Genomic DNA, 12,317 nt, shown 5'->3' with positions numbered 1-12,317 from the left:
CAACCCCAACCCCAACCCCAACCCCAACCCCAACCCCAACCCCAACCCCAACCCCAACCCCAACCCCAACCCCAACCCCAACCCCAACCCCAACCCCAACCCCAACCCCAACCCCAACCCCAACCCCAACCCCAACCCCAACCCCAACCCCAACCCCAACCCCAACCCCAACCCCAACCCCAACCCCAACCCCAACCCCAACCCCAACCCCAACCCCAACCCCAACCCCAACCCCAACCCCCAACCCCAACCCCAACCCCAACCCCAACCCCAACCCCCAACCCCAACCCCAACCCCAACCCCAACCCCAACCCCAACCCCAACCCCAACCCCAACCCCAACCCCAACCCCAACCCCAACCCCAACCCCAACCCCAACCCCAACCCCAACCCCAACCCCAACCCCAACCCCCAACCCCAACCCCGTTTATTTGAATCTAAGACTAAAATAAATATGAATGCTTTTAACTATACTTAGATATTCTAAAGAAGCTCTCAATAAATAATGAATGCAACCTAATCTAACTCTTAAAACTAAGAATTGACAAAAATTGAACAGAAGCACCAAATTAAATTAGACATTTCATATAAAACTATCTCATTTTATTAGTTATAAATTCACTTTACCTGGTTTATTATTAATTTCTGGTCTTTTATTTACAAAAATAAAAATGAATACAATTTCTCTAAAATATAAATCCATCTACCTATATGTAACAAAATAATAAATATTTAAAGGATAAAAAAAATTTTGTTTCTAAAAATAACTCATAATTTATCTCCCTTTGCTTTTAACTTTTAATTTATTAAGATTGTTATTTAATTTGGATTTTCAATTCTAGAATTTATTATTTTATTTCACTTTCTAATAATTATCTATAAATTACTACCTGATTTTATTATTTAATTCAGTATTAACCATTAAAATTGGAAGCCATTTTAATTTTTATTTATTTAAAATTTCCTTACTAAATTAAGATTTTTATACTAAAACATATGTAAATCAAAACAAGAAATAATTTGCTTAGTTATTTTTATTATTTATTTATATATAATTAAGGCTAATTTATTATAAAAGAATATAATTTATTAAAGTATTTTTTATTTGTTTCTAAATCATCTATCGTACCACTTGCTTATTTGATTTTTTATATGCTTCCTTGCTTGATTATTAACATTTTACTAAGTTAAGGCGTATTACTATATGTTGTACAGAGATTTTCTAAAGAAGGTCTCAGCGAATAATCAATTAAGTTTTTTACTTAATTTAACTCCTAAAACTACAATAATTGATATAAAGAGAGCAAAAGCGACAAAGTAAAGAAGGCAATTCATATAGAACTATCTTCTTCTCATTTTATTAGTTATTTTGTCAACTTTATCAGCTTCATGATTAGTTTCTTTTACCTATTAATTTAAAACATAAAAATTATTAAAGTTAATCTAAAGTATAAATCCATCATCCTAATATGCAATTAATAATATTTAAAGGAAAAAATAACGGTTTTACTCTTCTATTAATAACTTAAAGTTTATCTCCCTGTTGTTTTAGATCTGCGTTTACTTAGTATCCTATTTAATTAACATTTTCAATTCTAGCATTCATATCTAATAATTGATTGTTTTATTTCATTTTTTAATCACCAATACCGATAAACTACTCTCTGATATTGTTATTTGATTCAGTATCATCATCAAAACTGGAAGACATTTTAATTTTTTATTATTTATTACAAATTTTCTTACTAAACTGTTTCTAAAGATAAATAAGAAAGTATCTCTTCAATTAATCCAAAAATTAATTATAATGCAAAGTTAATTTTTTTTCTTTTCTTTTTTAATGATTTGCTTTACAAAATTAAAAGCGATTGTTTAAGGATTTATTCAGTTTAATTTATATTCAAATATTGAATGAGTAAACATTTTTATTATCATTTATTTAATTTACTTTTTTACTTTTATCTATATTAAAAATTGTCATCAGCCAATCAATAAAAATTTCCTGATAACATTGATCAATCAATTTAATGATTTCTACAAGTAAGACTTGATTTTTAATTTTCTCAACTCTTACTAAAATACTTTGTTATTCGCATTCATATAAAAAAACATCAACAAGCAAACTCTTTTAAACTAAAAAGGATTAAAATATTCTTAACTCAAAATTTTAAATAAATTAAATTTCTTCTTTAAAATTAATTTATTTAAAATAGAGAAAGAAAATTTCAAATTTCCCACTTACTACCATTTCCAAAATACTTTGTTATTCATATTCATGTAAAAAATACTAATAAATAAACAAACACTTTTAAATTAAAAAGAATTAATACATCCTAAGCTTAAAAATTTTAAATAATGTCTTTCAATTTGTTTTTTAAAAAGTATGCTTCAAATTTCTCATTTATTTCCAACAACTTTGAATAGCTAAGGTACTTCTGTCTTTTTGATACCTTTAACAATCAATAGTTTTTCAAGATCGATGACTGTTGCATCTTCAAAGAAATTAGTGAAGTTATCAATAAATTCTTGATTACCCATATTAAGAAGCTTAAGAATATTTTTTGTTTTGTTAAATGATTTCTTTACATTGGTCACATAATTTTATATTGTTTTTGATTACTATTCTTCACTCTTTGCTAAATCAATAAGACTTGTTTCTAGCTCAGTTGCATCAACCATCAATTATTGAACAGCACCTTCTCCAAGGGATTTCAGTTTATAAACAGTGTTTAGGAACTTTTAATTAATTTGTAATGCAAGTTTCTTGAGATAAAAGAAGAGGTAGACTTCTGAAAATTATGTTCTAATAGTATTTATATGGTGTAAAATGAAATTCTTAATCTCCTTAATACAATCATTCGAATCGCAAGCATTATCTATAGCTTACATTTGTTACCAATTTAACTTTGTAAGGCTATTAAAGTTGCTATCAGTGCCCCATTCGATATACTAAAGGTAAAACTCAATACCTCTATTTATAACGTCTGAAAAGATGTTACTTTCATTTTGAATGTCTAAATTATCATGGTATGCTACATCTAATTTACTCTTAATAGTATCTTCCAATCCTATTATATTTTCTTTCCAGCATTCAGATGTATTTATAGTGCATCCAACAAATATTTAAAACTATTCATGATCTCTTGATTTAATTGTGTTGTTGTATTCTTGTTCCATTCTTTAAGTTAATCTTTCTGCATAAAATCTAAGACCATGCTTAACAACCTATATACATCAAGCAAATTTAAATTTAGAATAAAATTAACTAAAAAAATATATTTATACCCTTGACATTTCAATTATGAGTTAGTTCATACCATAACTCTCTGCTTCTTTTATAAATGAATTGATAAAGCCTTACAAATCTAGATATGATTTAAATACTTTCAAATTTTCTTCAATTGAATCGTCATAAATGGCTTTATTAATACATGAAGTTATGTCTTATTTCTTGATATCAGAATAAGGTTATAAATATTATTCAAAAGCTTTGGAAATCACTCCTTTGAAATTAGGGAGTCTTGTTTAAACGAAATCCTTTTTAGTCTTTAGTAGCTCAGCAATGCTGTTAGATTCTTAGTTTTGAGCATCTTACAATGAATTAATTTCATTAATATATTTTCTATACTTTCTTTCCATGTCTTTTGAAATCTTTTATTCAAAAGCAACTGTTGACTAAAAATAAAAAATATATTAATTATCAATAAAGATAAAAAATTAAATATTTTACTGAAAGTGCTAACATGAAAATTTTAACATCAGTGTTCCTGGCATATTTTTGTAAAGCATCAACACAACCTACAAAGGTCTAGCTGCAAAATTCATGTATTAATTTGCAAGAAATTGTCCAATATTCAGGAAAAACTCCTTCCCACTTCTTATCAAATTCCATTATATTTCTTGTGAGCCAAGCAAATCTTCTTTCATGTTAATCTAGAGTTTAATTTTCAGGTTTAGAAAAAGCTGATACGTATGAATTCAAACAAAGTTTGCAAACAAAATCAATAACTTCCTTATAAAAATTTAATCCTAAATTTTCAACTACCATGCAAGCCTCATTCATGGCTTATGCTGTTAAAGTAGTACTTTAATTGTTGAAAGCTTCAAAATCTTCTTTAAGTTACTATTTCAATTCATAAGCTATTTCATCGTATTCCTAATTTTAAATTGGATAAGTTTTTTAAATAAATCATATTAGTTAGTTAATTGCTTGCTAATTTGAAAACGAAAGATATTCTTAGATTTTTTATTCAATAAACAGAAAAAAAAATTTTTGTTAAAAAATATTTTTTACCTTGTAAAGTTCTTGAATTTATGGAATATTTTGGTATTTTTATATGTAGGTAGACAGTTCATTGAATGCAGAGATAAGATTAGCTACTTCCTTATAATTTTTATCGATACAGGAATTACGCAATTTATCAACAGCATTTAACATCATAATAAATTTCTTTAATGCTGTAATAGAAAATGTTAAATTCTTCTTAGCAGTGTCAAGAGATTTAATGTCCTTACACATATCAAACACTAATTCTTCTGATTTCTCTGCCTTCTCTTTGATAATTTAAATTTGCTAAATTACATCTTTTGTAGTTTCATGGGCTACTTTTATTTCATTTTGCAATTACGTATTTGTAAGTGCATGATTATGAATTGATTGCACTAAATCTTCATTCATTGCTTATAATTCTTCTTTGAGCATAGCAATTTCATTATCTAAATGACATAAAGAATTTTCATCAGGAAATCTATTATTGATATACTAAATTGGATCAAAATTATCTCTATCAAAGATTTCTCTCAATTCATAACTTGATAGCTCTCTTTGCTAATTCATTTACTAACTTTATATCTTAATTTAATTTGCTCTTCTAACTAACTAACTACCCTGAATCAAACTAAATAATTAATTAATAGGATTTTATTTATATTAAAATAATCCTGATTAAAAAAATTAAAATGCTTATTTAAAAAAATATATAAAAAAGTTAACTAATTAAACCCATTCCAATCTTTTTTTAAATTATTTTCTTATAAAACACATTCTTTCTTGTTAATACATATAAAAAATCTAACAAATCAAATTCATTCAAATCTTTTGTTAAATTATTTTCTTAAAAATATATATTCTTATTTTATGTATTTTTTTAGTGTAATATTCAATAACTTTAATAAATCATTTTATTATTATTCTAATCATTTATTTTTTGAAAATCATTTTGTTTTTACTCAATAGAAGTTATTTTAAAATTTACTTCATCAATAAAATTATTTAGGTAAATTAATTAATAGATAGAATTATTCATATTAAATTAAAACATAAGTTCTAAATTAGTTTAAAGGGATTTTTAACAATATTGATTTTAAAATTCATAAATTAAAAAAAAAATCTGACTGATTTAGTTTAAATAAATTAAAATATTTCATTAAATAAAGAGAAGATTTTTAATATAATTAGATAAAATTTTATGATATGTTTTAAATAAAATAAGATTTTTTAATTAAAATTAAATTTTATTTAATTCAATAGTAACATTAATAATAAATAAAAATTAAACAAATGTTTAATTATTATAAAATTATATTAACAGAGTGATTAACAAGTAAATAAATTAATTAAATTATTATTCCTTTCACAATATTTGTATTTTAGATGGACCTATTCCCATCATAAATGCAAAATGATAAGTTTCGATTTGTTCATCCAGCTCTTCCTCTTCTTCAGTAATTTAATATCTATTTCCTATGACTTAGTTTTTTTAAGTTGCATGATTTTTTTTTTATTAAAATTTTTGTTGATCCGAAACAGATGAAATAAAAGAATAGTTTTTATCATAATTATTCTATTTAATTTAATCTATTTCTTCATTACTGGATTAATCCATATTATTTATAATATCTATATTCTCTTTATTATCTAAATCAACATTATGTAAAGTATGGATTGTATTAGCACTATGGTTTTCTATTGAAAAAGTCTTAGATGGGCTTTCATAAACAAGATGTAAGATATCTCCTTGAATCAAAGAGAAATCAGTTATCTTTTTTAAATTCTATTTTTAATCTTGATCATGTAGGATTATCCCATCTTAAGAAAACATAAAGCACCCATGATTATTAAATTTTTTCAGGACAAATTTGCTTTCTTGAGTTTTTATTCTTGAAACGATCCCTATTCTCATACAGCCTCTAAGAGCACTTAAACTCTATAACATACATACATTTACCATTAATCTCTGCTCTTATATAGTTGGAATTATAGGCTATTCAATTAGAATCATCCCGTATTCATTTCCAGTTATAGGTTAAATTGTAAACTTATGTGGTTAATCTAGCTCAGATAATCGCTTTTAAAGAGACAATGATCTCGTGAGTATATCTGTAAACTTTAGTTTCTCACTGAAAGTGTATTCAATACTTTAAGCGTTAGAAATCTCAGAATCATCTCTATTATTTAATTCCTCAATAATCATTAATAAAATTTTTTAATGTACTTGTGTCTTAAAATTCTTAAATTTAATTTAAGAAATAAAAATGTTTAATTATAATACTATTTATGTTCTACTTAAATAAATTTCTAATAAATTTTTATGAATTAATTAATATCATAAGTTTTCATATAAGACTCTAAATATTTTAGTCAAGCTTTAATTCAATTTACTTACTTTACATATGTTCTCTTCCAATTTTAAAAATAGATATTTTTAAACTCTTTAAAAAATAAAATAATAAATGTTAACCATTAAAAACTCTGAATATTTCTGATTTAAAGATATAAAAAAAGAATACAATTAATTTTTTTACAGACAAACAAACAACTTACTAATATTGTTAGGTTTTCTAAAATTATTTATTTTTTTATTAACAAGTTAACATAAATACAATTAATTACAAATACTTTGTTACTTTTAATTTGAGGAAATTCATAAAACAAATCTATCTTTATTTTGAAGATTTTTTTTAAGTTTAAACTTCCTCTTTTAAGGTTTTATTTAGTCTTTTATTATTACTCAAGAAAAACTTCCACAGAGCTTAATTTAACTTTGATTATTCGTTAAATCTATTTAACTAGACTTTTATTATTTAATAATTACTTGATGTTCATTTTATTTTATGGTATTTTATTTAATGGGAGATTATTTGATGTTCTTAATTTAAAACTGCTTTTATCTTTTATATGCTTTAATAACACAAGTGTAGTTAAATTTTGGATAATAATGCTAGTATTCTTTAACTGCATCAAAATAAAACCCACACTTACCAAACAAACAATCTGTGTTCTATTAAGCTAAACTGTTAGTTTACTGATAATCTGATTTCTAGTAATGAATAAAATTAGTTTAATAGTCTATAAAATCTTTTATGGGATTTTAAAAATGAGTTGTTTATTATTTGTCAAAAATGTCTTAGGTACTCTTTTTTTTAAAAACTTAACTACCAATTTAATTATTCAGATTAAAAGCAAGCATTTTACTTTTTCGTCTTTCACTTTTTGTGTTTAAAGTTGATTATTTATGATATCTTTCTTTTATGTCTTATTTATCAATTGATTTCAAATTTGTTTTGTTTTATTCTAACTAACTTAAAATATATTTCATTTGATCAATAAAATTTTTTTACATATTGATAATTTCAGTATTATTAGGATTATTACTATTTGTGACATTAGCATAATTTTAATTAATATTTTAGGTGTTATTATTGTTATTACTAAAGCTTTCGATATTACCTTACATATATTATTTCAGTCCGACGTATTATGATTTTTATTAGGATATACATTTATTGATTTCTTCTCCATCAAGGGTAATATTTGTTGATGACAATTGATTATTTTTATATTTTGATTAGTTCAGAGAATGCTAATTTTATATTAATGAGTTGTGTTTATGTCCTCCTCTTTATTTAAATGTTATAAAATCAGAAGTACTGCTTTTTTCTAAAATAGAATTTTCTTCATTAAAAAATTAAACTAAATTTTTATTATTTGCATAATTTGAACAAGTGTTATTTTTTTAATTTTCATGTCCTCTAGTGAAATCTTGGCTAATTAATGAAGCAAATGAATTATGTTTTTCTTTTTGAAAATATCTACTAGTTTAATTCAGAATATCATCATCAGCCTAATTTTTAGTATTTATTTTGTTTTCATCTTCTAAATTTGCTATGCTATTATTTTCTTCAGTAACTTTTGAGCAAGAATTTAATTCATTTTTATTTCCACAACTTTAGCGGCTAGTTTAACTTTTAGAACATAATTTTTGATCATTTTCATCAATACTTTGCTAGCTTGAAGAGTCATCATCTGAGCTTTCACTACTACTATTACTACTCATAGAGTCAGTATACTAAAGTATATCATCTGCAAATTATATGTTTTTAACATTTATTAATGTTTCTGTTTAAAGCTTCTAACGAGTTAAATCTATTTAATATTCATCAGTTTTTTTGTAGCTTTCAATTAGCTTTAAACAATTTATTTTAGGGAGAAGCATAAAAAATTCTTTATCATCATTGTTTTCAAAGAAAGTTGAGGTATTTTTTAAAGAGTCATATCCATCAATTAAGTTTGAAATAACATTATATCTAGCAAGTTTGAGTTTCTTTTTAACTAAATGTATTTAGCTTAGACTTTAAAATTTATTTGTTCTTCTTTTGCTTTTTTCAAAATTTCTTTCTTAATCATAATTAATTGTAAATCTTTTCAAAAAAGCACTTTTATCAACTTACAATGTAATCTAGGGGCAATCAAATATATTATGCTTATATTATCCACAACTTCTACAAGGATACTAAAATCTTTGGTCATTCTAAAACTAATCTCTCAATTAAATATACTTCTCCTATAATTTAAAATTACAATTTTATTTTTAAAAATTAAATAAAATGATAAAAAAGCTAGATTGTTGAAAAAATAAATTAAAAATTAACTCCATTTAATTAAAGTTAAAAACTCCATAGCAAATTAATTAAATTTAACTAAAACAATGATATTATCTTAAATAATTTAAATGGAGCATTTTCTTTTGGAAATAAATTAGATTTAAAAAACATCATAAGTATTTAATAAGTTAAATTAAATATTTTTTAAATTTATATTTTATTTAATAATATTTTATTTAATTATTAAAATAGTGAAAAAAATAGATCGAAAATAATACATAATCTTCCTAATACTGGCAAATTGTATTTAGAAAAGTTTAGTGATCGAAGTATGATACTACTGTTATGCCCTTGCTTCTTATTGAAATATCAGATTTCTACTAAGCCATAAAAATTCTTAAGTCTATAACCTGATTTCCAAACTATTTTTATTTATTTGGAAAATTTTTAGTAAAATACTGACTTTATAATAAATTTACAATGCATATTGAATTTTTTTGATCTTTTTTATCAAAAAAATATTCTGTCTACCCTCTTGTGATAAAATAAAGACTCTCTAATTTCTAACCTCTTTCTATTATTGTTTCTCCAGGAGCAAAGCATCTTTCTTGCATTTTTAAACTTAAAGATTCTATGAATTCTTTACTAAATGTATCTTTAAATAGCCTGCTTTTTTTTATGACTGAACCATAGAATTACTTCATGATATCTTCTTTTATGTCTTTTGAGCAACTGTTCAAAATATTGTAGCCTTTTTAATAATTAAACAATTTGTAACTAATTTTTAAGCTCTGTTTTATTATTTATTTATTTACCTTCCAATATATTTTCTTCTTATGACTCATCAAGATATTCTAGGTACTTTAGCACTCTTATTTGATTAGATTAGTCTATATTTCTGCTATTCAAGTATTTTGTAATAACTAATAACTTTTTTTAAAATTCCTTTGATTTTTTAGAGAGTTCAGTAAAAATTGAACCTATAAAATTAATGCAATAGCCAAATAATCCACATGTAATGAATGAAATGAACACAGAATAAATTATTTCTATAGAATTTACTGGAGTTATATCTCCATAACCTATTGTAACCATTGTTATTGTTATAAAATAAATCGATCTGATATATTAATCGAAAATATTTGAATTTTAAATGTTATTTTTTATGATCCAATTTGTTTCTTCTAATCCACTTTTTACCGATATGTATCCTACAAAATAAAATCCACATCCAAAAATATGAATTACTATCAGGAGGAAACTTATCAACTTAATAAGATCATAGTATGATGAAAGTTTTTATTTTAACTTTCTGTGCCAATCCATTCTAGAAAACTTATCTTTGACCTTTTTTTAAAAATTATTTATATATTTTTTAAAGATTTTCATTTTTATTAATTATTACCGAAGTTATCCGAAACAAAATAGCTAAAAAATTAGGAAATCCGTAGCCAGTCCAAATTCCTAATAACTATACCAAAATGCAGAAGGTATCTAAAGTGAGGAGTTGAGAAACATATTGCTTATAAATTATCTCTCTTTTAAGGACTATTTCTCCAAAAACATAAATACCTGTTTAGGAAGTTAGCAAAATATCAAATAAAGATGTAATGATTTAAATTATTTATATTATATATACAATTTATTTTGGTAAAGAATCACTTTCTCCATTCACAAAGCATAAATAAAAAGGATAAGTTAAAAATATAGCAAAAAAAAAAAGTAAATAAATCAAGTCCCATAGCTTTAAAAATAAATTATTTGGATTGATAATCACAAAGCTTTTAAATAAGAGTCTGGAAAAGAATTAAATAAATGAGCTAAAATATCTTTTTATCTTAAAACTTTATTTTGATATTATATTTTATTCAGTATTTTATTATGTTCTCAAGTTTAGTAGCCTTTCAAATATATTCGAATATCTTTATGTGTCATTTGTCTATTATTAATTTTTAAAGCTCATTCCTTGAGCAAAATAAGACTTATCGTTTATTATTTTCATTTGTAAGTCTGATAAAAAATAAATATTCTAATTTATGAACCCGGTAAGTAAAGTCTTTAAAAATTTATAAGCATAAAAGAATGATAATAATTTAAAATAAGTTGGCTCAAGGTTTTTATCACCATCTAACTAAAAATAACTAGCTAAATTTGAAATTTTTAATCTACTTTTTTCAAGCCGATTATTAGGAGTATTGCTAGTATTGAATTAGCTCCTGTTGATTATTGTATTTATAAAGTTAATATCTTTTTTAGTTATTTTTCTATTGCTAAATCTTTATCTTGGTGTTAAAGCATCTCGTTTTACCATAGCTTACAAATTAATTGGATTAATGTGAGTAGATTAATTCATATTCTAAAGACTATCATCATTTTTAGAGGCATCTAATGCATCATTATAATTAATTTGTAATTATTCTTTTTGTTGATTATCTGTTTTTTGTTAATTAACGATGCTTTCTTATTAGCTTAAAGTAAAAAAATCAAACATATTTTGCTCTTAATTTTCATCTTTATCACGATTTTAAAAAGTTTCCTAAAACACTATTTTCTCATCACTCTACTCTTTTTCATTTTTTTTCATCTGCTTACTTTCAAAAAGCTTTCTTCTATTTTCTATTCCATCTTTATTAATTTGATAAATACTTCTACTATTTATTTTTGAAAAACTATTTGAGAAAAGGTTATTAAAATAAAAAAAAAATACTTGATTAAGATAGACATTAATATAATTTTTGAAGATACAAAGACACTGAATGCAGTTACTCTTAGATAAATAATGGGATTTCAAATAAACAGAAAATAATATATGATAGCGTTTGTTTTTATAATTCTATTTAGTAATGATTTATTTGATATTAATTTATTTAAATCACAAAACTTTAGCTAACTTTCTTACCTTTTTTTTTATTATTATTAATGAATAACCTTTTAATGCCTTTAAACAAACTCTTACTAAAGCAAAATTTATGCAATCAATTTTTAATAAATAATATATATGCTAAAAAATTTTAATAAATAATGTATTATTGCTAGTAAACCTCTCAAATTAAGAATAATAATCTTTATTTATCATACTATTTATAAAATTTTATAATTCCTCTTTATAAATATATTTATTTGTGAAATATAAAACTACATTTTTAAATTGATAAGAATAAACTTTTGTATTTTTTTTTAGTTTCAATTCAAGTTAGTTTTTAAATTTTCTATTGAAATTTTATATCTTTGATATTTATAATATTTTTAGTTTTAACCTATTAATTGTTTTTAATACTGAAATAATATTTTATTTTATTGAAACTTAAAATAATAAAAAAAAACTATTAATTATAAATAATTTTTTGGTATATTATTTAAAAACAATTACCTATCAAAAATAAATATATGTTTTTTGATTTTCTTGTTTCAGTAAGTATTATTTATTGAATCATT

At 23.4% G+C, this 12,317-nt stretch overlaps 4 protein-coding genes across 4 annotated transcripts; all 4 read right to left on the bottom strand. All coding sequences in view use genetic code 6, as the record gives it.

The window, feature by feature from the left end:
- Nucleotides 1-1,244: 1,244 nt before the first annotated feature.
- TTHERM_001326880 (snare region anchored in the vesicle membrane carboxy-terminal protein) lies at nucleotides 1,245-1,710 on the bottom strand (the record flags this gene model as incomplete). Its single annotated transcript, XM_012799088.1, has 2 exons — nucleotides 1,245-1,406; nucleotides 1,510-1,710. 2 exons carry the CDS (start codon nucleotides 1,708-1,710, stop codon nucleotides 1,245-1,247), a joined length of 363 nt encoding a protein of 120 aa, XP_012654542.1.
- Nucleotides 1,711-2,396: 686 nt separating this feature from the next.
- Nucleotides 2,397-4,836, bottom strand: TTHERM_01326880 (Vps53-like, amine-terminal protein; the record flags this gene model as incomplete). The annotated part of the gene is made up of 4 exons (XM_001029752.2): nucleotides 2,397-3,224; nucleotides 3,285-3,674; nucleotides 3,730-4,155; nucleotides 4,294-4,836. 4 exons carry the CDS (start codon nucleotides 4,834-4,836, stop codon nucleotides 2,397-2,399), a joined length of 2,187 nt encoding a protein of 728 aa, XP_001029752.2.
- Nucleotides 4,837-5,632: 796 nt separating this feature from the next.
- TTHERM_001326879 (hypothetical protein) lies at nucleotides 5,633-6,472 on the bottom strand (the record flags this gene model as incomplete). Its single annotated transcript, XM_012799087.1, has 1 exon — nucleotides 5,633-6,472. The coding sequence occupies one exon, from the start codon at nucleotides 6,470-6,472 to the stop codon at nucleotides 5,633-5,635; it is 840 nt and encodes a 279-aa protein (XP_012654541.1).
- A 537-nt stretch (nucleotides 6,473-7,009) lies between these two features.
- On the bottom strand, nucleotides 7,010-11,606 carry TTHERM_01326870 (cation channel family protein, putative; the record flags this gene model as incomplete). The annotated part of the gene is made up of 6 exons (XM_001029751.2): nucleotides 7,010-8,842; nucleotides 9,161-9,304; nucleotides 9,362-9,633; nucleotides 9,698-10,229; nucleotides 10,288-11,533; nucleotides 11,590-11,606. 6 exons carry the CDS (start codon nucleotides 11,604-11,606, stop codon nucleotides 7,010-7,012), a joined length of 4,044 nt encoding a protein of 1,347 aa, XP_001029751.2.
- Nucleotides 11,607-12,317: the final 711 nt, after the last annotated feature.

Source organism: Tetrahymena thermophila (assembly GCF_000189635.1).
Source record: "Tetrahymena thermophila SB210 genomic scaffold scf_8254517, whole genome shotgun sequence".
In the NCBI taxonomy this organism is placed as follows: domain Eukaryota; phylum Ciliophora; class Oligohymenophorea; order Hymenostomatida; family Tetrahymenidae; genus Tetrahymena; species Tetrahymena thermophila.
Note: the sequence above shows the minus strand (reverse complement) of the source record. Positions and strands in the feature narration are given on the sequence as shown.